Source organism: Apis mellifera, linkage group LG16 (genome assembly GCF_003254395.2).
Source record: "Apis mellifera strain DH4 linkage group LG16, Amel_HAv3.1, whole genome shotgun sequence".
Classification (NCBI taxonomy): Eukaryota; Metazoa; Arthropoda; class Insecta; order Hymenoptera; family Apidae; genus Apis; species Apis mellifera.
In genome coordinates this window covers 6,025,277-6,050,531 of record NC_037653.1, presented here as the reverse complement: position 1 = coordinate 6,050,531, position 25,255 = coordinate 6,025,277, and the positions used below count along the sequence as shown (strand labels likewise).

Here is a 25,255-nt window from a genome sequence, read left to right as displayed (position 1 = left end):
TAAAAAATGATCGATTTTCTAAATTTTTCCTTAGAGAAAAAGTAGATATACGAAGCAACAGTTGAGTTCAACATTCTTCGTGAACTTTGAACATTCTAATTCATTGTCCTCCATAATAATCTTACTTTACTTCTATCTAAAAGATATTGCATCTTCACTCGACAAACATTCGACAAAGATTCTCCATCTCGTTTATATATAAATCCTCTCCAATCATTTATCAATCGATATCTATTTCTGCAAGAAAACTTTATTATAAGTGCATTTTAACAGTTGATTCTCTAAATATTTGCAAAACAAAAAAAAAGAAGCAACAGTCGAGTTCAGCATTCTTGCTGAACTTTGAATACTCTAATTCATCGTCCTCCATAATAAGCTCACTTTGCTTCTATCTAAAAGATATTGCATCTTCACTCGACAAAGATTCTCCATTTCATTTATATATAAATTCTCCTCAATCATTTATCAGTCGATATTACTTTCTGCAAGAAAACTTTATCGTACAAATGTATTTTAACGGTCAATTCCTAAATATTTGCAAGAAAAAAATAGACACAACAGCGAAGCAACAGCTGAGTTCAACATTCTTCCTGAACTTTGAACATTCTAATTCATCGTCCTCCATAATAAACTCATTTTGCTTCTATCTAAAAGATATTGCATTCATTCCACAAAGATTCTCCATCTCGTTATATAAATCTTCCCCAATCATTTATCAGTCAATATCCATTTTCTGAAAGAAACATTATTGTAGAAATGTATTTTAACAGTCAATTTTCTAAATATTTGGAAAAAATAGATACAACAGCGAAGCAACAGCTGAGTTCAACATTCTTCCTGAACTTTGAATATTCTAATTCATCGTACTCCATAATAATCTTACTTTGCTTCTATCTAAAAGATATTACATTTTCACTCGACAAAGATTCTCCATCTCGTTTATATATAAATCCTCCCCAATCATTTATCAGTCAATATCCATTTTCTGAAAGAAAACATTATTGTAGAAATGTTTTTAACAGTCAATTTTCTAAATATTGGAAGAAAAAATAGATACAACAGCGAAACAACAGCTGAGTTCAACATTCTTCCTGAACTTTGAACATTTTAATTTTCATCCTCCATAATAAGTTCACTTTCTATCTAAAGGATACTGCATCTTCACTCAACAAAGATTTTTCGACAAGGATCCCCATCTCGTTTATATAAATCCTCTACGATCGATCCAGTAACCGGTTATCACGTCATCGTGTATCGCATAAGCATAAGCGTCGAAAAAGCGAGGGGCGAGTGGACGATGGAGAGAATTCGTAAAATGACAAACGGTGAAATCAATCGGTGCTCCATTCGGTGGCCGGAAATTCGCGTTCGCGTGTACATACAGGCCACTGTCCCCGGTATTTTCGAGGCGATAAATCCATCCCCCTCTCATTCCCATTCCGCTTACGGGCGAGTTTCACCGGTTGTCGTAACACTTAACGCAACAATAACGTGTCTCCCTCCCCCAAGTTACACCCTCGACACGGCTAAGTATATCTGTTCCACATAAATTCTATGCTATATCGTATGCGCATTCGTTCATACGAGGGGTTGACACGACCGAGGAGGAGGGGGGCGAGATGGCGAGGGGAAGGACGATGTCCATTTGCGTGCGCGAAACGGACCTTCACGATACGTGTAATAAAATGGAAGACGAATAAAAAGATATTGTTGAATTTAGATTTTTGGAAATATTTATTTTTACTTTTCTATCGTTCAATTTTTCTTTGAGAGTTCGTATCGTATATTAAAAATAATTAAAAATTATTACCCCTTTTGGATTGGATCTGGAAAGGTGAAGGTACTTTTTCTCAGATAATTAGAGCAGATAAAAAAAAAGAAAAAGACAAAATAAATAATTCTTCTATAAAATTGCGACAATTATGGATTTATTCGTGCTAGTAGCACGAACGTGTCTTCAATTGTATATTATAGAAAAAGATAGGAAAGAAATTACATACAACGATGTATCGTTCTTATTAAAATGCAGCTCGACGATATAGTATCCCAGTCCATACATTTAACTTCTAGTCGGAACAATTAAAAGCCAGCTGTTTTAACTTCGGCATCCGTGTCTGCTCCCCATCCGAGGGGAGGTCTTCTACTCTTCGGACCGCAAACGCACTCGCGGTTTACTTTCGTTGCAACAGGAACAGGGATTGCATTTATGTTGCCATTTGCGGTGGCCCATGATGCGCTCGATTGTCTCGTTCCATGTACTGGAACCTTGTCCACAGCCGGGGAATTTTTCCTCTTTTTTTTTTTCCAGATTTTGCACAAGAGTCGAGAAATTCGTTGGGTTCACTTCCTTCTCTTCTTCCTTTTTTTAATTCTTTTCAATCGTGATCGATGGCCGCGATTAAATCGCAAATGGACGCACGATTCCTCAGCTTAAGAAAATCTTTCCATAATCTTCTATTACATGTCTCAGGAAGGTAAACATCTAGGGAGAAGCAGATTTTTCAAAGAATTTTTCTATCTTTCTAAAAAAAAAAAAAAAAAACGATCTTCCATTACATTTCGCGTTAACTCGATGGAATTCCTTCCCGATAACTTTTAATTCGTGACTCGTACAATCCCCCACCCCCGCCCAATAATATTAATCCTCCGAGAAGGAGCAATTTCCTTGGAAACTCATCCAAAGTGAAAGCACACCTCGAGATGCACGTGCACAAACACACGTACAGCGGGAGGGGGGAAAGGATCCTGAGCAGACCTTTCCATTCCATGGCATGCCCATTAAAGCCAACCTGACTTTCTCCACCGTTCTTTCTCCCCTGCCCCCACCTCGAGCGTCGAATAAACGCGTCCCTCGCGAGTAATGTCTTACGGATTCGCCTACATGCGAATCGAGCCGAAGCGCCTCGCTACAAGGAGAGAGGAGGAGGGACGAAGAGTGGAGGGGGACGAAGAGTTGGGGGAGGGTTGGACGAGGTCGATTTATTTTCGCCCTACGGCCGGAACTCGATTTGCGGTCGAGTACCCGTATGGGTGATGCTGAATTGGCGGGTCAAAGCCACCCCTCCCCTGTTCTCTTAGTCTATCGATGCCCATCCCCAAACGCGTTCCTTCTTCTCCACACCCGATGTACGGGACGTACGTACGCTCTCTGGCAGAGGTGTGCAAGATTTGCACCGGTTACCCTCTGACCTCACCATGTTTCCCAATGTGCGACGGATCAGAAGACCAGCACTAACACTCCACGTGATCGAATTAGAGAGATTCAGAGTGAGAGAGAAGAGAGAGAAGGGGGAGGGAGAGACACGTCTGTGATGACGCGTGAAGGAACTTTCGTATTTGATTTCTTGTCGCTGAAATGTTTGCTGTTGAACAGTTGTTTGATGCTTTGAGGTTTGAATGAGAAGTGGATACGAATTGATTTTGCGAATTTTTGAGTTTCTATGGTGATTATGATGGTTTGACGATGTTTGCTAAAAGTTTGAACGTTGTATTTATCATGCGAGGAGTTGGGTGTGGGTTAATTTATTTCAATTTTCAATTTTCTTTCTTCTAATGTTGCGACAATGATGGTTTGACGATGTTTGCTGAAAGTTTGAACGCTGTATTTAGATTTTTCGAAGCGATGGGAGATTATAGATTGGAGGATATAAATTGATTATTTCAATTTTCAATTTTCCTGCCTCTGATATTATGACAATGACGGTTTGATAACGTTTGATAAAAGTTTGAACGTTGTATTTACCATGCGAGGAATTGGATGTGAGTTAATTATTTTCAATTTTCTTCCCTCTAATGCGACAATAATGGTTTGACGATGTTTGCTAAAAATTTGAACGTTGTATTTAGATTTTTCGAAGCGATGGGAGGTTGGATTGTGATTGATTATTTCAATTTTCAATTTTCTTGCCTCTAATGTTGTGACAATGATGGTTTGACGATGTTTGTTAAAAATTTGAATTTACCATGCGAGGAGTTGGATGTGGGTTAATTTTCAATTTTCAATTTTTTTCTTCTAATGTTGTGACAATGATGGTTTGACGATGTTTGTAAAAATTTGAACGTTGTATCTACCATGCGAGGAGTGGATGTGGGTTAATTATTTTCAATTTTGAATTTTCTTGTCTCTGATGTTACGATAATGACGGTTTGACGACGTTTGCTTGAGAGTTTGATCCATCGCGTTTCGGTTTCGAAGATTTTTCGAGAGAGAGTGAAGAATTGAACGAGAATCGGGACATAAGTTAAGTTTTTGGGAAAAAATTATGATGCATTACTAATTTACTTCTAATTAAGTGTATATCACTTGAGTATGAGAGAGATTGAAACGGACAAATAACTGCAAGCGTGCATATAACCTCGAGCTGTGTAACGAAGAAATACACGATGTTATTACACGTCGTTCGTTTATATTGTTAGTGAAGACGTAGAGTTATTTTGCTCTTATTGCAAATGTAATTAGCATTGTTCTAGATTAGATTCTTAATCGAGGTTCGAGGAATCATCCTTATCAACTTAACAGTCTAAATATAGAATGCCCCAGCAAGTAATCATCCATTCCATCTCCAAATGTTGCGAATAAATCTCGTGATCTCTGTGTACAACGTTATTTTTCAAATGAACTAAAAAAAGCAGACCATACACACGGTAATACAATACTTATAAAAAGAAAAAAAGAAAAAAAAAAGAGCGTCGAATATAAAAACGTTGAATTTTTGGACGAGATATGAGAGAAAAAAATTCATCGTAACACGGCATGGAAAACCGAGCAATAAATAGTTTTTAGCCGAAAGAGATTACCCGGACTGTATCAATCTGTTTCGTTTATCTCGTCCCCACGTTTTATTTTCACGACGGTACAGTCACTTGATCAAAGATTCTTTGTATTCTCTGTAAAATAGCTCTCGCTACGGATTAAATCGAATGATTCAGAGCGAGAAGGTGGACGAGATATGATAGCAAATGCCATATCGATTCGATCTTCCTCTCTCGATATACGAGAACAAACGACAAGAATTTAAAAAAAGAAAGAAAGAAAGAAAGAAAACGATCATAAAAAATTATTTTTCCCCCCATTAGATAAGAAATTCCACTATCTCTCCGCTAGAATAATCCAACTTCGTCACCACGATCCATAGGAAGAAGAACAAGAAGAAGAAGAAGAAGGAAAGAAAGAGAATCCAACGAAAGAGAGAAATATCTTAAACAACAACCAACTTCAAAACTTCTCCTCCTATATAATTAATCCTTTCTCCAGGAATTAATGCAACATTCACGGATTTAATTAACCGCGGATGGGAATTTTCTTTGAAAAACGAAAATTCTCATCAACGGCACGTCTTTGAAACTCCTACGCTGCAACCTCCTGTGAAACGCACTATCCCATTAGTAGCATACACACATATACACATATATATTACACACATCTCTCCCATAATTTATTAATCGTTAACGAGGAAATTTTTCCTCCGCCCATTTACCCCTTTTGTCTATAGTTGTGCACAAACTATCTTCTTCTTCCTCCTCGCATCCTGCATCAATCTGAATCTGCCTCGTTTATCCTGTCCGTGCCTCCGACGTTTCTCACCAATTTCACCCTCCCCTCCCTGTTCCAGGGGAAAAACGCGTCCTCCTGAACGCCCGACCCGTTCAGTGACGTTTCGCGGATTGAAACCGAGGGTGGGGGTGAAAAAGACGGAGCGCTCGCGTTGGACGATGAACGCCGGTGGCCGGGCGGAGCGGTTAATTTCGACCGTTTCGTAAATCGAACGAATCGTCGCTGTACGTGGCATGGTACGTACGAAAATAAAAAAAAAAAAAAGGGAATCCTTTTATTGAGTCCGAACGATGTACTGTAACCCGGTGTGTGGGCACTGTCTAATAAATTTCCTGGAACGGAAAGGGAGAGAGGGAGGGAGGGTCGTGTGGCGAAAGCTTTATAAAGCAAGAGGAGAGAGCAAGAGGGGGAAGAGATAGAGTTTCTTCTTTTCTTTCTTCTTCTTTTTTTTTTGTAGCGGAAGTTGGACGCGTGGATAAGTTGGGCAGTTTAATTGAGCGAAATTGTTCGCTAATGAACTTTTTATCTTTAATTCCTTGTTGAAGAGGATATTTTTATTATTGCGCGTCGAAGCGAAATTCTGTTCAACTTGGGTGTGGAGATTGGTCTTTACGAAAGGAACGGGGATTTTGTTTAAACGTGAGATAAATTTTTATTCATATATTAGCGAGAAAATAATGTTTGCGAAATAACGATGGATAGGATAAAATCTTGTTTAGAAGGTGTAATCGTCAAACAAAATTCTCCACTCGCCTCTCCCCTCTTTTTCTCTCCCTTTCTTCGTCGTATTACGTTCGTGTATAATGTATATTCGCGCGAAAAGGTAGCAGCAATCACGGAAAAAGGAAATACATTCTCGGCCGGAGAGTTAAACTCCATTGTGGCAGAATACAGACGGGGCACTTTATCACGTATAAAATATGCAACTTACAAGTTTGATGCTACCAGCAAGCTGGATATTCCCACACAAGAAGCGGTTGGAAAGTGACAGGAATAAATTACCTCTTCCCGAACGATTTCAAATTTGCCAATTTTTCGAAATGTATATTTAAAAAGGAGACATCGAAACTATTGTCGCGAAATTTAATCGAAACGAACAAATTATTATGAGAAAAATATTCGACGTTCTTCTCCTCCCCCTTTTTATCGCGACGTTATTCATTCGATATTTCCAAATCTTTTTCTTTTTTTTTTTTTTTTTTTTACTTTCAAGGTATATTTATCGTTCACGGGTATAATCCGGATTTTTAATTTTCGGTGTGTTTTCAAAACCGCGGAATAATTACTCTAAAATTGGTCGAAATTTGTTTTCTTTCTTTTTTTTTTTTTTTTTTTTTTGCTTCGCATTGCTTCCACAAACAAAAGTGTTTCGCGTTTTAATCAGAACTTTGTTGTCCCGGCACTTGCAATTTCATATCTAGCTTTGAATATTCATAAACTTAAATTCGTTACACGCCGCAAAGAGGGTGTTTTTACGTGTCTCCCCTTTGTCGAGGCGTTACGCCAAAGATAGAAATCCAATGATACGTTTCAGGGGAACGATACGGCAAATCTCTCTGCCGGCTATTAAGCGTTTCAATTGTATAATAAGCTTGTTAAAAAATCTTGTCGAGGATAGGATAAGCGTCGCATTTCAACTACGATAATTCGACCTTACCTTCGATCGATTGTTCCCGTTATATTTTCACAAAATTATAGACAATTTCGAACGGAAATTGAAATCTCTGTTAATTTTCCTACTACTGACTGTAAGGAAACTGTATTATTCGTTTCACATAGCACGCTCTCTGTGTCCATAATCTCTTATCCCGAATCGATCAATCGCCATTTAGAAATTTCGATTAGAAATTGTTTATGATTTCGTATAAAAAAAAAATATAACCCGACATTTATTCGGAAAATAGAGAGATCTAACGTTTATTTCCATAAACGAAATGATGACGTGAATCTACTAGATACAACTATTTTCCCTCGTCGGTCAGTTTGTCACAAAATTCGCTGCTCCGAAAGATCAACTAATTTCCACCGACACCGAGCAAAAATTTAATCAAAAAAAAAAAAAAAAGAGGGAGAAAGAGAGAAAACAAGAAAAAAATAAACACTGGATAAAAATTGGAAAAATCATCAATTATCAAAGGGAGGATCATCGTCACCAGCAACGAAATCCACCAGTAACTTTACACTTTTCCTATTCAATTTTTCAATCGGCTTTTCAGAGGCGAATCTAAAGAGCAAATAAACGGACAAAGGATTATCAGCGGTCTATCGATGTTAAACGTTACAAAGGGAGGATGATTTCGGCGCGAGCATTATCCAATCACCGGCTCTCGTTCAAAAATATTGAAACGAATATGGAGAGAGAAAGAGAAAGAGAGAGGAGGGAGAGGGATAGGATGAAGATAGTTCCTTTTCACGTGTCGTAGGAACAAATTGGATTTATAAATAAATCGTAACCCATTCATTTCACCCGCACAAAAGCTCCCTCCGCTGCTTGCATACCTGCTGCACGCCAAATAAACGATTAAAACGTATCTATGACCGCTTAAACGTAACGTTTGCGGATTACCTCCCCCTCCCTCTGGCCCGGCTTGTATATTCGGGGAAACAGACGCCGCGGTTCATCGCGATTAACGCGCGTATCACAACGCCACGCACGCTTATAATGACACGTATGGATAGTTAAACTCAGATGAAAAACGATTTTATTCACATTTTATTCGCTATGGCTTTTTTCCCTCTCCAAGAGAGCCGTTTATCTATTTAACGTCAATCGATCGTGGATCGTGCATCTCGAAATATCTCGATTGCTTTTTTTTTATTATTATTTTTAAGCTCGCGATTCTACGATTCCGCACAGAAGTGGGATATTCGAAATTTATTTTGAATGGCGCGCCTACGTTTGAGGTAAATATGGGGAAAAATGCGCGGTTTTTCAATTTTTCGATCGAGGATGGACGAGGTTTGGAAAGTGTGCGAAAGCGAGTGGTCGAATATTTCGTTGAAAAAGAAGAAGATCGTTCGAATGGATGGATCGCTCGTTGAATCGATTGGTAATTATTTTTTTACGAGTGAAGGAACGATAGGTATGAATCCTTTCGAATCGATGAACGATCTAGAAAATTCGTGGATCGAACGAACGAGTAATATATATATATTATTTCTGCGAGTTTCATTATTGATAAGGTATTATCAATAACGAAACGGCAATTATCAAAAATATCGTTGAATATCGTGAATGCAAATGACGATAGACCAGGCACGGTATCAAGAAGTGCGATCTGGAAATTGTTTGCAATGGTACGAGGCTGATTCGTCGCGTGATCATGCAGGCGCACGTCAAGACGGATGAATCGTATTTTCACGATAAATAGAATGTGAGTTATTTCAGCGCAAACGAAGCATTGTTTATAGATAAATGTTGCAAATTTCCGATCAACGATACGAATCCAATTTCCGGGGGATAGTATCGGGGATGATCTAATTATCGAGTAGTTAGCATTACTTCACAATCGCATTACCAATCGCAATATTATTTGAAAAAAAGATTAACGCGAGATAGAGAGATTTTATTTTCCAAGATTCTTATCAGACGAAACGTAGATATCAATTGGACCGTTCGAAATGAATTTTGAAGATAAGTACGAAATATAATTATATCGACGACGAAAAATTAAATTAAAATGGCTCTGTATATAGATGACGATACTTTTACCCAACAAATTTCTTCACTTTTAGAAAAACTTATATAATATATATCTGCATACTTACGTCAATAACCAAGCGTCCAAATATCCTAACCTCAAATTAAAAATTTATCAATTTCTCTTTCCAAATCTGGACTGGACTCCATTTTCATTTGAATTTTATCGTACAAAAGTGATTAGATCTCTAAAACCGAATAATATCGAAAAGTGTTCCCTCGACTGGCAAGGATTAAATACCAATCACGAGTGTCCCACGGTTAATTAGCGAGTGCGATACGCGTCCCGGCCGAGACTGTTTTATCGGCCGCGGGATTTCGGGGAACGTATCAATTATATGCACAATGAAATATAATACTAGACTGGCTGTCGCGATACTACTGCTTCCCCTCCCCATCTATTGTCGGAAATACACAAGTGGATAATCATTAACCGGATCGTTCGATCGTAGATTCCATTGGTCGAAAAATTAAATTTCAAGTTAAGAATAAATCCTCGCTATTGATCGTAAAAAAAAAAATCGTGGGATGCGTCTATTCTTTTTAAACATTGCTAGAACTAAAAAAAAACTCATTCCTCGTCGAATGAACGTTTCAAGTTAAGAATAATACTCGTTATATTGATCATATCGTTAAAAAAAGAATTTGCATCATTCGAGATGGCAAAAAAAAAGGAAGGCAAATGCGAATTCCTATTCTAAAAATTACTAGAACTAAAAAATAACGCATCTCCCTCGAACAAATATTTCAAGTTGAGAAAACACTCGCTATTGATCATATCGAAAAAATTGCACCGCCAAAAACTACTTGCATCACTCGAGATGCCAAAAAATCGAGGGATACTCGTCTACTCTAAAAATTACCGGAACTAGAAAAAACGCATCTCCCGAATGCTAAATGTTTACCCATCAAAAACAGCAATTTCCATTATCCTTCTCCTTTGAAGTTGGATGCACGAGAGAATGAAAATATTTGCCAGTCCCCCCCTCCCCTCCCCAATAGTAGAGCACGCGTGCACGTAAGCGTGGAAAATACACGTGATCACATGGCGGTAATCGTGGCACAAAGGGAAGGTGGGAGCAGGAAATACACCCACGGTTGCTCATGATTCACCGCGGCCACTCAGACAGAGACGGCTACGACTTTAATACGTCCTCCTTCTCTCCCTCTCCTACTTCCACATAACGTAATCTTCCCTCTCTCTTTTCCTCTCTTTCCCTTTCTTCTTCCTCTTCTCTTTTTTCTTTGTTTTCTTTTTCTTTTTTTTCAACAAGCGGATCACATTTTCCTAACAGGTTGATTTATCGCGAGCCAACGGCTAAAGCTTTCGTTGGTTGTGGTTTGAGGGAGGAAAGGGTGGTGCATGCGCATCACACCTCTTTTTCTTCTCTCCCTCTCTCTCTCTCGCTCTCTTGTTTTTTCACTCGGCTCCAAAGCCGGCAACAAGGGGACTTGTTCACTCTTCCTTTTTTTTCCACGTGGTTAGACCGCGAGCGCGCAGCAAGCAAGCTTCTTCCCCTATTTCGATAGGGGAAGGGACACCTCTCGCTTTTCTTCTCTTTCAAAATTGATTACGAAATCGATGGAAAGAAGAAGAAGAAATCTATATGGTTTCGTGTGAATCGGGATGGAGAATCGAGAGATTTTTCTTTTTTCGATTTTGTTGCAGGTGGCATGGCTGCGCGTGGATACCCAAACGATATTGACGATAGCCAGTCACGTGATCACGAAGAATCATCGAATAGCAGTCTCTCACAGCGATCACCGGACGTGGTTCCTCCACATACGAGAGGTGAAGGAATCCGACAGGGGATGGTACATGTGCCAGATTCCCGCGGCCGATAAAACAGTCTCGGCCGGGACGCGTATCGCACTCGCTAATTAACCGTGGCGACACTCGTGATTGGTATTTAATCCTTGCCAGTCGAGGGAACACTTTTCGATATTATTCGGTTTTAGAGATCTAATCACTTTTGTACGATAAAATTCAAATGAAAATGGAGTCCAGTCCAGATTTGGAAAAGAGAAATTGATAAATTTTTAATTTGAGGTTAGGATATTTGGACGCTTGGGTATTGACGTAAGTATGCAGATATATATTATATAAGTTTTTCTAAAAGTGAAGAAATTTGTTGGGTAAAAGTATCGTCATCTATATACAGAGCCATTTTAATTTAATTTTTCGTCGTCGATATAATTATATTTCGTACTTATCTTCAAAATTCATTTCGAACGTGTCCAATTGATATCTACGTTTCGTCTGATAAGAATCTTGGAAAATAAAATCTCTCTATCTCGCGTTAATCTTTTTTTCAAATAATATTGCGATTGGTAATGCGATTGTGAAGTAATGCTAACTACTCGATAATTAGATCATCCCCGATACTATCCCCCGGAAATTGGATTCGTATCGTTGATCGGAAATTTGCAACATTTATCTATAAACAATGCTTCGTTTGCGCTGAAATAACTCACATTCTATTTATCGTGAAAATACGATTCATCCGTCTGTGACGTGCGCCTGCATGATCACGCGACGAATCAGCCTCGTACCATTGCAAACAATTTCCAGATCGCACTTCTTGATACCGTGCCTGGTCTATCGTCATTTGCATTCACGATATTCAACGATATTTTTGATAATTGCCGTTTCGTTATTGATAATACCTTATCAATAATGAAACTCGCAGAATAATATATATATATTACTCGTTCGTTCGATCCATCGAATTTTCTAGATCGTTCATCGATTCGAAAGGATTCATACCTATCGTTCCTTCACTCGTAAAAAAATAATTACCAATCGATTCAACGAGCGATCCATCCATTCGAACGATCTTCTTCTTTTTCAACGAAATATTCGACCACTCGCTTTCGCACACTTTCCAAACCTCGTCCATCCTCGATCGAAAAATTGAAAAACCGCGCATTTTTCCCCATATTTACCTCAAACGTAGGCGCGCCATTCAAAATAAATTTCGAATATCCCACTTCTGTGCGGAATCGTAGAATCGCGAGCTTAAAAATAATAATAAAAAAAAAGCAATCGAGATATTTCGAGATGCACGATCCACGATCGATTTGACGTTAAATAGATAAACGGCTCTCTTGGAGAGGGAAAAAAAAGCCATAGCGAATAAAATGTGAATAAAATCGTTTTTCATCTGAGTTTAACTATCCATACGTGTCATTATAAGCGTGCGTGGCGTTGTGATACGCGCGTTAATCGCGATGAACCGCGGCGTCTGTTTCCCCGAATATACAAGCCGGGCCAGAGGGAGGGGGAGGTAATCCGCAAACGTTACGTTTAAGCGGTCATAGATACGTTTTAATCGTTTATTTGGCGTGCAGCAGGTATGCAAGCAGCGGAGGGAGCTTTTGTGCGGGTGAAATGAATGGGTTACGATTTATTTATAAATCCAATTTGTTCCTACGACACGTGAGAAAGGAACTATCTTCATCCTATCCCTCTCCCTCCCTCTCTCTTTCTCTTTCTCTCTCCATATTCGTTTCAATATTTTTGAACGAGAGCCGGTGATTGGATAATGCTCGCGCCGAAATCATCCTCCCTTTGTAACGTTTAACATCGATAGACCGCTGATAATCCTTTGTCCGTTTATTTGCTCTTTAGATTCGGCTCTGAAAAGCCCGATTGAAAAATTGAATAGGAAAAGTGTAAAGTTACTGGTGGATTTCGTTGCTGGTGACGATGATCCTCCCTTTGATAATTGATGATTTTTCCAATTTTTATCCAGTGTTTATTTTTTTCTTGTTTTTCTCTCTTTCTCCCTCTTTTTTTTTTTTTTTTGATTAAATTTTTGCTCGGTGTCGGTGGAAATTAGTTGATCTTTCGGAGCAGCGAATTTTGTGACAAACTGACCGACGAGGGAAAATAGTTGTATCTAGTAGATTCACGTCATCATTTCGTTTATGGAAATAAACGTTAGATCTCTCTATTTTCCGAATAAATGTCGGGTTATATTTTTTTTTTATACGAAATCATAAACAATTTCTAATCGAAATTTCTAAATGGCGATTGATCGATTCGGGATAAGAGATTATGGACACAGAGAGCGTGCTATGTGAAACGAATAATACAGTTTCCTTACAGTCAGTAGGTAGGAAAATTAACAGAGATTTCAATTTCCGTTCGAAATTGTCTATAATTTTGTGAAAATATAACGGGAACAATCGATCGAAGGTAAGGTCGAATTATCGTAGTTGAAATGCGACGCTTATCCTATCCTCGACAAGATTTTTTAACAAGCTTATTATACAATTGAAACGCTTAATAGCCGGCAGAGAGATTTGCCGTATCGTTCCCCTGAAACGTATCATTGGATTTCTATCTTTGGCGTAACGCCTCGACAAAGGGGAGACACGTAAAAACACCCTCTTTGCGGCGTGTAACGAATTTAAGTTTATGAATATTCAAAGCTAGATATGAAATTGCAAGTGCCGGGACAACAAAGTTCTGATTAAAACGCGAAACACTTTTGTTTGTGGAAGCAATGCGAAGCAAAAAAAAAAAAAAAAAAAAAAAGAAAGAAAACAAATTTCGACCAATTTTAGAGTAATTATTCCGCGGTTTTGAAACACACCGAAAATTAAAAATCCGGATTATACCCGTGAACGATAAATATACCTTGAAAGTAAAAAAAAAAAAAAAAAAAAGAAAAAAGATTTGGAAATATCGAATGAATAACGTCGCGATAAAAAGGGGGAGGAGAAGAACGTCGAATATTTTTCTCATAATAATTTGTTCGTTTCGATTAAATTTCGCGACAATAGTTTCGATGTCTCCTTTTTAAATATACATTTCGAAAAATTGGCAAATTTGAAATCGTTCGGGAAGAGGTAATTTATTCCTGTCACTTTCCCAACCGCTTCTTGTGTGGGAATATCCAGCTTGCTGGTAGCATCAAACTTGTAAGTTGCATATTTTATACGTGATAAAGTGCCCCGTCTGTATTCTGCCACAATGGAGTTTAACTCTCCGCCGAGAATGTATTTCCTTTTTCCGTGATTGCTGCTACCTTTTCGCGCGAATATACATATACACGAACGTAATACGACGAAGAAAGGGAGAGAAAAAGAGGGGAGAGGCGAGTGGGAAGAATTTTGTTTGACGATTACACCTTCTAAACAAGATTTTATCCTATCCATCGTTATTTCGCAAACATTATTTTCTCGCTAATATATGAATAAAAATTTATCTCACGTTTAAACAAAATCCCCGTTCCTTTCGTAAAGACCAATCTCCACACCCAAGTTGAACAGAATTTCGCTCTCGACGCGCAATAATAAAAATATCCTCTTCAACAAGGAATTAAAAGATAAAAAGTTCATTAGCGAACAATTTCGCTCAATTAAACTGCCCAACTTATCCACGCGTCCAACTTCCGCTACAAAAAAAAAAAGAAGAAGAAGAAAAAAGAAGAAACTCTATCTCTTCCCCCTCTTGCTCTCTCCTCTTGCTTTATAAAGCTTTCGCCACACGACCCTCCCTCCCTCTCTCCCTTTCCGTTCCAGGAAATTTATTAGACAGTGTCCCACACACCGGGTTACAGTACATCGTTCGGACTCAATAAAAGGATTCCCTTTTTTTTTTTTTTATTTTCGTACGTACCATGCCACGTACAGCGACGATTCGTTCGATTTACGAAACGGTCGAAATTAACCGCTCCGCCCGGCCACCGGCGTTCATCGTCCAACGCGAGCGCTCCGTCTTTTTCAACCCCCTCGGTTTCAATCCGCGAAACGTCACTGAACGGGTCGGGCGTTCAGGAAGGACGCGTTATTCCCCTGGAACAGGGGAGGGGAGGGTGAAATTGGTGAGAAACGTCGGAGGCACGGGACAGGATAAACGAGGCAGATTCAGATTGATGCAGGATGCGAGGAGGGAAGAAGAAGATAGTTTGTGCACAACTATAGACAAAAGGGGTAAATGGGCGGAGGAAAAATTTCCTCGTTAACGATTATAAATTATGGGAGAGATGTGTGTATATATATATGTGTATATGTGTGTATGCTACTAATGGGATAGTGCGTTTCACAGGAGGTTGCAGCGTAGGAGTTTCAAAGACGTGCCGTTGATGAGAATTTTCGTTTTTCAAAGAAAATTCCCATCCGGGTTAATTAAATCCGTGAATGTTGCATTAATTCCTGGGAGAAGGATTAATTATATAGGAGGAGAAGTTTTGAAGTTGGTTGTTGTTTAAGATATTTCTCTCTTTCGTTGGATTCTCTTTCTTTTCCTTCTTCTTCTTCTTCTTGTTCTTCTTCCTATCGGATCGTGGTGACGAAGTTGGATTATTCTAGCGGAGAGATAGTGGAATTTCTTATCTAATGGGAGGGAAAAATAATTTTTTATGATCGTTTTTCTTTCTTTCTTTCTTTCTTTTTTTAAAGATTCTTGTCGTTTGTTCTCGTATATCGAGAGAGGAAGATCGAATCGATATGGCATTTGCTATCATATCTCGTCCACCTTCTCGCTCTGAATTCAATTCGATTTAATCCGTAGCGAGAGCTATTTTACAGAGAATACAAAGAATCTTTGATCAAGTGACTGTACCGTCGTGAAAATAAAACGTGGGGACGAGATAAACGAAACAGATTGATACAGTCCGGGTAATCTCTTTCGGCTAAAAACTATTTATTGCTCGGTTTTCCATGCCGTGTTACGATGAATTTATTTTCTCTCATATCTCGTCCAAAAATTCAACGTTTTTATATTCGACGCTCTTTTTTTTTTCTTTTTTTCTTTTTATAAGTAAATTGTATTACCGTGTGTATGGTCTGCTTTTTTTAGTTCATTTGAAAAATAACGTTGTACACAGAGATCACGAGATTTATTCGCAACATTTGGAGATGGAATGGATGATTACTTGCTGGGGCATTCTATATTTAGACTGTTAAGTTGATAAGGATGATTCCTCGAACCTCGATTAAGAATCTAATCTAGAACAATGCTAATTACATTTGCAATAAGAGCAAAATAACTCTACGTCTTCACTAACAATATAAACGAACGACGTGTAATAACATCGTGTATTTCTTCGTTACACAGCTCGAGGTTATATGCACGCTTGCAGTTATTTGTCCGTTTCAATCTCTCTCATACTCAAGTGATATACACTTAATTAGAAGTAAATTAGTAATGCATCATAATTTTTTCCCAAAAACTTAACTTATGTCCCGATTCTCGTTCAATTCTTCACTCTCTCTCGAAAAATCTTCGAAACCGAAACGCGATGGATCAAACTCTCAAGCAAACGTCGTCAAACCGTCATTATCGTAACATCAGAGACAAGAAAATTCAAAATTGAAAATAATTAACCCACATCCAACTCCTCGCATGGTAGATACAACGTTCAAATTTTTAACAAACATCGTCAAACCATCATTGTCACAACATTAGAAGAAAAAAAATTGAAAATTGAAAATTAACCCACATCCAACTCCTCGCATGGTAAATTCAAATTTTTAACAAACATCGTCAAACCATCATTGTCACAACATTAGAGGCAAGAAAATTGAAAATTGAAAATAATCAATCCACATCCAACCTCCCATCGCTTCGAAAAATCTAAATACAACGTTCAAATTTTTAGCAAACATCGTCAAACCATTATTGTCGCATTAGAGGGAAGAAAATTGAAAATAATTAACTCACATCCAATTCCTCGCATGGTAAATACAACGTTCAAACTTTTATCAAACGTTATCAAACCGTCATTGTCATAATATCAGAGGCAGGAAAATTGAAAATTGAAAATAATCAATTTATATCCTCCAATCTATAATCTCCCATCGCTTCGAAAAATCTAAATACAGCGTTCAAACTTTCAGCAAACATCGTCAAACCATCATTGTCGCAACATTAGAAGAAAGAAAATTGAAAATTGAAAATAATTAACCCACACCCAACTCCTCGCATGATAAATACAACGTTCAAACTTTTAGCAAACATCGTCAAACCATCATAATCACCATAGAAACTCAAAAATTCGCAAAATCAATTCGTATCCACTTCTCATTCAAACCTCAAAGCATCAAACAACTGTTCAACAGCAAACATTTCAGCGACAAGAAATCAAATACGAAAGTTCCTTCACGCGTCATCACAGACGTGTCTCTCCCTCCCCCCTTCTCTCTCTCTCTCTCTCACTCTGAATCTCTCTAATTCGATCACGTGGAGTGTTAGTGCTGGTCTTCTGATCCGTCGCACATTGGGAAACATGGTGAGGTCAGAGGGTAACCGGTGCAACTCTTGCACACCTCTGCCAGAGAGCGTACGTACGTCCCGTACATCGGGTGTGGAGAAGAAGGAACGCGTTTGGGGATGGGCATCGATAGACTAAAGAGGAACAGGGGAGGGGGTGGCTTTGACCCGCCAATTCAGCATCACCCATACGGGTACTCGACCGCAAATCGAGTTCCGGCCGTAGGGCGGAATAAAATCGACCTCGTCCAACCCTCCCCCAACTCTTCGTCCCCCTCCACTCTTCGTCCCTCTCCTCTCCTCCTTGTAGCGAGGCGCTTCGGCTCGATTCGCATGTAGGCGAATCCGGTAAGACATTACTCGCGAGGGACGCGTTTATTCGACGCTCGAGGTGGGGAGGCAGGGGGAGAAAGAACGGTGGAGAAAGTCAGGTTGGCTTTAATGGGCATGCCATGGAATGGAAAGGTCTGCTCAGGATCCCTTTCCCCCCCTCCCGCTGTACGTGTGTTTGTGCACGTGCATCTCGAGGTGTGCTTTCACTTTGGATGAGTTTCCAAGGAAATTGCTCCTTCTCGGAGGATTAATATTATTGGGCGGGGGTGGGGGGATTGTACGAGTCACGAATTAAAAGTTATCGGGAAGGAATTCCATCGAGTTAACGCGAAATGTAATGGAAGATCGTTTTTTTTTTTTTTTTTTTAGAAAGATAGAAAAATTCTTTTGAAAAATCTGCTTCTCCCTAGATGTTTACCTTCCTGAGACATGTAATAGAAGATTATGGAAAGATTTTCTTAAGCTGAGGAATCGTGCGTCCATTTGCGATTTAATCGCGGCCATCGATCACGATTGAAAAGAATTAAAAAAAGGAAGAAGAGAAGGAAGTGAACCCAACGAATTTCTCGACTCTTGTGCAAAATCTGGAAAAAAAAAAAGAGGAAAAATTCCCCGGCTGTGGACAAGGTTCCAGTACATGGGAACGAACAATCGAGCGCATCATGGGCCACCGCAAATGGCAACATAAATGCAATCCCTGTTCCTGTTGTCAACGAAAGTAAACCGCGAGTGCGTTTGCGGTCCGAAGAGTAGAAGACCTCCCCTCGGATGGGGAGCAGACACGGATGCCGAAGTTAAAACAGCTGGCTTTTAATTGTTCCGACTAGAAGTTAAATGTATGGACTGGGATACTATATCGTCGAGCTGCATTTTAATAAGAACGATACATCGTTGTATGTAATTTCTTTCCTATCTTTTTCTATAATATAACAATTGAAGACACGTTCGTGCTACTAGCACGAATAAATCCATAATTGTCGCAATTTTATAGAAGAATTAATTTATTTTGTCTTTTTCTTTTTTTTTATCTGCTCTAATTATCTGAGAAAAAGTACCTTCACCTTTCCAGATCCAATCCAAAAGGGGTAATAATTTTTTAATTATTTTTAATATACGATACGAACTCTCAAAGAAAAATTGAACGATAGAAAAGTAAAAATAAATATTTCCAAAAATCTAAATCTCAACAATATCTTTTTATTCGTCTTCCATTTTATTACACGTATCGTGAAGGTCCGTTTCGCGCACGCAAATGGACATCGTCCTTCCCCTCGCCATCTCGCCCCCCTCCTCCTCGGTCGTGTCAACCCCTCGTATGAACGAATGCGCATACGATATAGCATAGAATTTATGGTGGAACAGATATACTTAGCCGTGTCGAGGGTGTAACTTGGGGGAGGGAGACACGTTATTGTTGCGTTAAGTGTTACGACAACCGGTGAAACTCGCCCCGTAAGCGGAATGGGAATGAGAGGGGGATGGATTTATCGCCTCGAAAATACCGGGGACAGTGGCCTGTATGTACACGCGAACGCGAATTTCCGGCCACCGAATGGAGCACCGATTGATTTCACCGTTTGTCATTTTACGAATTCTCTCCATCGTCCACTCGCCCCTCGCTTTTTCGACGCTTATGCTTATGCGATACACGATGACGTGATAACCGGTTACTGGATCGATCGTAGAGGATTTATATAAACGAGATGGGGATCCTTGTCGAAAAATCTTTGTTGAGTGAAGATGCAGTATCCTTTAGATAGAAAGTGAACTTATTATGGAGGATGATAAATTAAAATGTTCAAAGTTCAGGAAGAATGTTGAACTCAGCTGTTGTTTCGCTGTTGTATCTATTTTTTCTTCCAAATATTTAGAAAATTGACTGTTAAAACACATTTCTACAATAATGTTTTCTTTCAGAAAATGGATATTGACTGATAAATGATTGGGGAGGATTTATATATAAACGAGATGGAGAATCTTTGTCGAGTGAAAATGTAATATCTTTTAGATAGAAGCAAAGTAAGATTATTATGGAGTACGATGAATTAGAATATTCAAAGTTCAGGAAGAATGTTGAACTCAGCTGTTGCTTCGCTGTTGTATCTATTTTTTCCAAATATTTAGAAAATTGACTGTTAAAATACATTTCTACAATAATGTTTTCTTTCAGAAAATGGATATTGACTGATAAATGATTGGGGAAGATTTATATAAACGAGATGGAGAATCTTTGTGGAATGAAAATGCAATATCTTTTAGATAGAAGCAAAATGAGTTTATTATGGAGGACGATGAATTAGAATGTTCAAAGTTCAGGAAGAATGTTGAACTCAGCTGTTGCTTCGCTGTTGTGTCTATTTTTTTCTTGCAAATATTTAGAGAATTGACCGTTAAAATACATTTGTACGATAAAGTTTTCTTGCAGAAAGTAGATATCGACTGATAAATGATTGAGGAGAATTTATATATAAATGAAATGGAGAATCTTTGTCGAGTGAAGATGCAATATCTTTTAGATAGAAGCAAAGTGAGCTTATTATGGAGGACGATGAATTAGAGTATTCAAAGTTCAGCAAGAATGCTGAACTCGACTGTTGCTTCTTTTTTTTTGTTTGCAAATATTTAGAGAATCAACTGTTAAAATGCACTTATAATAAAGTTTTCTTGCAGAAAATAGATATCGATTGATAAATGATTGGAGAGGATTTATATATAAACGAGATGGAGAATCTTTGTCGAATGTTTGTCGAGTGAAGATGCAATATCTTTTAGATAGAAGTAAAGTAAGATTATTATGGAGGACAATGAATTAGAATGTTCAAAGTTCACGAAGAATGTTGAACTCAACTGTTGCTTCGTATATCTACTTTTTCTCTAAGGAAAAATTTAGAAAATCGATCATTTTTATACTATTAATTAAAGTACAATAAAGTTTTCTTGTAATAGAAAGTAGATAAATGATAAATGATTGGAGACGATTTTTATCGAATCTTCGAGTAAAGATATTTAAAAATAAAGTGAGCTGATTATGGAACATGATGAATTAGGTTAGATGTTCAAAGTTCACGAAGAATGTCGAATTCAACTATTTAACTATTGTCTATTTTTTTCTTCCAAGGAAATATTTAAAGAATCGACCGTTAAAATACACTTCTATAATAAAGAGCTTTCCACCAGATAGAAAGTAGATAAATCGATAAATGATTGGGGAGGATTTATATAAACGAGATGGAGAATCTTTGTCGAATCTTTGTCGAGTGGATATGCAATATATATTTAGATAGAATTAAACTGAGCTCGTTATGGAGAATAATGAATTAGAATGTTCACTAAAAATGTTGAGCTCAACTGTTGCTTCTATCCATCTACTGTTACATCTACCTTTTCTTCTCTAAGATATTTAAAGAATCGAAACACATTAAAATACACTTCTAAAAATAAAATCTACTGATGGAAAGTAAAAACAGATCCCTTTATTGTTTTCGAATTCAACGTTGAAATCGAGACAATAATCCTTCTGAAATGCTCCTCCTACAAAGTATTCTACGAGAAACCAAATCATCAACGTCCACAAATGCGAGAAATACCATCCTCGAGAATGAAATTTCTACCATAGTTTTACCATAAATGTGGATGCACGATACACTTTCCTCAAACTTGTCCGAATTTTGTCTCGTAACGTCACAATCTATCCAACCCCTCGCGTATCAACCAGTCAAATAAATCTCCGCTCCGCTGTTTTGATCGCTTAATGATTACGAAGTTAAAAAAGGCGTTTTGCCCCAGCATGGGCACTCGTTGTTGAAAGAAACCCGCGTTATTAATTAATAATTCTCCCGGTTTAAAACGCAAACACGCGTGGTCACGCGAGAAGAGGAGCGCGGGAAGGGGCGGCGAAGCGTCACGCATGAGCCGCCGCCAATGCCACACGTCGGATGGCACACGTTGGGCGGCTAATTCACCGATAAACGCGGAGAACTTCATTTTTCTCTTTTCCAGATGCTCGTGTCAGATACGAGACGTTTCACAGTTTCGAAACGAAAATTGAAGAAACTCTATTTCTACCGAATAATAATATTTCTTTTCTTGTCGCATTCGAAAGAACGTTTCTTGAAAATATATTATTGTATTGTTCGTTAATTTATTAATTAGAGAAGAGAAACGGTGCAATATTTATGGAATAATTTCGCGAGTGCAAAATTTTCGCGATTATTTTCTTTTTTTTCCTCCCAATCTGCACGCGAGATCAACGATTATCGCGATTATTTATCAGATATCGACGATATTATCGATCCGGCCCCTTTTTCCCCGTTAATGGGATAATGTTAAACGCGCTAGTAACAATACACACCGGCCAATATCGCGCAACAAATCACGTAGCCACGGATGTTTATGATCCGCCGTAACAGATCATCCCTACAGATAAATCTGAATTTATGCTTCGTAAACTGAAAACAGGTTGCAATTTTATTTCCACAAAACACCTCGTTGCCGACCTCATTGCGAGAAAGGGAAAGAGAGAGAGAGAGAAGAGGATGATAAAAACGTACAACAATACGGGGAAGAGTTGGAAAGCTCCGAGCTCCGGTGGATGATATCAAACGTGCGCCTGTAACACAATGTGTCTGCATCCGACAAAGATGCAGGCGTGTAACGCGAATCAGGAGACGGCTTAGAAATTATTATTATAGCGAATAATTTACGAGTGGTTTCGAAATTATGATGGCGACGCGTTGGTAAATTACGGGACAAAGGGGGATCTCCGTCTCGGGTAATTTTTAAAAAGGATGTGTCGGTTTGAATGGCGCGAATATTCAAAAGGAGCCGGCCTCTTGTGTTTATTCTTTGACCGAAATTCCGATCTTCTTTGTTGCGGAGTATCAAAGGAACGACGACGATTTCCTCCTCTGAACAGCGATATAGAGAAGAATATTCGTAGGGATGATTTTAATCAGCCCCTTTCCTTTCTTCGATTATTTTTCCAACACGAATTAATTAGATGAGACAAAAGTGGAGATCATGTTAACGGAGAAGGGGTTAGGTTAAGGTAACTTGGATCTAACCGTAATAATAACCGTTTTCTCTCAATGATGTTGTACAGTTCCGCCGAATATTCTGGACTACCCAACCAGCACCGACATGGTGGTGCCTGAAAACAGTAAAGTGACTTTACACTGCGAAGCGACAGGATCACCGGCGCCAAACATCATCTGGCGGCGCGAGGATGGCAAGTCGATACTCCTGGGAAACGGGACGAATGGTCAGTTTCAATCCTCATCCAAGTTATATACCACTTTTCATTTTTGTATCTTCTTTACTCTCGGGTAGTTAAAAAGTTCGAATCGAATCCCGACGAATCTCTTTTTATCTTTTATTTTTCTCTCTTTTTTTTTTCCTTTTTTTTTTTTTTAATCGACACGATTTCTCTCGATGCATTCGAACGCGTTCGTCGCTCTCGTTTTTTTTAATCTTTCATATTTTTCGCTTTTATTGGAATACTTAAAAGAAAGAAAATTTTTCATGTTACATTGCGTAGAAAATGTAAAACTTGGATGTAATGTTACGCGATGTAACGAGTTACAATCCTGATCGTCAAAGTTCGCTCTTATTTTTATATATATTCGATATAAAAGTTCATAATCCAATTAAACTTTTTCAATCGACGCGATACTCACTGTCCAATTCTTCGAAACGTCGAAAGACAAAGTGATACGACGCGACGCAGGTGCGCCGCCTCGCCGATATCAACAATATCCCCGCGAAGCGAATTTAAGATTTTTCGTGGGCGGGCGTTAAATCGTGGAAGCATATCCGCCAGATTTGCGGGCGGTGTAACCGAGTCTTGTAGTCTCGGGGGAGCGCAAACACAGCGTGTTCGAGCAAGGCCAATAGGTTAGAGGTGGGTGATACGTTTGCACAGGTAGGGAAGATCTGCTATATTTGCATTGAAATTGGCAAACACTGTGCGTATTCACCGAATTCAGCGTTCACAGTTGCACCGGGCTGCTTCGTTCCATCGAAATGAAACAAATTACGACTGCTGTTTACTTAAACGCACGATAAGGCAATCTCGCACTTTTTCCGACTATCGTTTTTCCGACTATCGATCCGCAGCTATCGAACTTTTTACGAACGAATCTCTGCAACGATTTGATTCTCTACTCTGGGTTGAAGAAAAAATAAATGTGAATGATGAATTCTCTCAAGGAATTAGGTTTCTATGTAAGTTTCGAAAATGAGATAAATAAAACGCGGTTGGATCGCGTTTTACGATAGTTGTTTTGTTACGAATGTTAGTTGCTATCATTTGGTTTAAAAGTTGGAATAGGGACAAAGTTGGGTCGAGACAAAGTGAAATGTTATTTTATGATAGATGCGCGAGAGAAAAGGAAGCCATTATTATTATTTGCGAATATACTCGAGGCCTTTGCAATATATTTATTTCGAAATTTTGCGCGAAACTTTTATCATTGAAATCGAGTTTATTTATTATTCACGTGATACACGTGGAAATCTATTGAATTAGCGTTATTGTGTGTTCAAAGTCGTTTCGATTCACCAATTCGACCGATTTCGTTTTCATTCGTCGTTCGCCTCTCGCACGGGCAAAGTCGAAAGTGGAAGATTGAAATTTTAATATTAAAATTTAATCGAAATGTATGATGTAAATTAATTCGATTTCACGTTCAATCTTTACGACATCGTTTCTTTTCCCTGCATATTTCACGCATTCGTGTTTAATCTCTTTTTAATCTCTTTACAATTTTATCTGAAATTATAAAATTCTTCTTTTCTCCCCTTTTTTAATCCTTTTCAAAGAAGTCGTAACGCGCTTTCCACGAACTTTTCCATTCAACGAAAATAATTTTAATTCTCCCTTATTTACATTGTAACTTTCACTTTACTTTTACCACATCGTCCGAAAGAAGGGAATCGAAAAAGAAAAAAACTTGCAAAAGATTTTTCGAACAAATATTTTTATCAATCGTGAAAGGCGACGAGGCCTTTTCCCTTTATCGACGCATCGCACGTTTTTGGATTAAAAAAAAAAAAAAAAAAAAAAGAAATAAATAAAAATGAATAAATAAAAATCCGCACTGGGATAGAGATAAAAAATACAAAAAAAAAAAAAAATAAGTAAAAATATTTCGTAATTTTTTTAATCGAATCTCATCCGCTCGAATTCCTCTCCGTTCCGTTCAGATATCGCCGGATTCAAAAAAAAAAAAATTCAAAAGAAACACGCCTCGCGATTCAATGGCGAAACTATTTCGAAAGCGTAAACTGCGTGGCTCGTTAATTGCGTTTTGTTCTGTAAGAAAAGTAATGAAGGGGGCGGCGGAGGGAGGGAGGGAGGGAAGGCTGGTGGCAACTGTGGTTCACTCGTTAGGTTTCGCTCCGTTTTCGTTCTTTCGTATTTGACATCGTTCAGTTTGTTAACAGG

The 25,255-nt window shown here is 38.4% G+C and overlaps 1 protein-coding gene across 1 annotated transcript in view; it reads left to right on the top strand.

Annotated features, from left to right (window-relative positions):
• The window catches only part of LOC410655 (lachesin), a 214,929-nt gene that overhangs the window by 175,823 nt on the left and 13,851 nt on the right, over positions 1-25,255 (top strand). Inside the window, exons 3-5 of the mRNA XM_026445719.1 lie at positions 10,924-11,117; positions 20,859-20,872; positions 22,913-23,071. Of these exons, the coding sequence (XP_026301504.1) occupies positions 10,924-11,117; positions 20,859-20,872; positions 22,913-23,071 (367 nt within the window). The remainder of the gene's footprint in view (positions 1-10,923; positions 11,118-20,858; positions 20,873-22,912; positions 23,072-25,255) is intronic.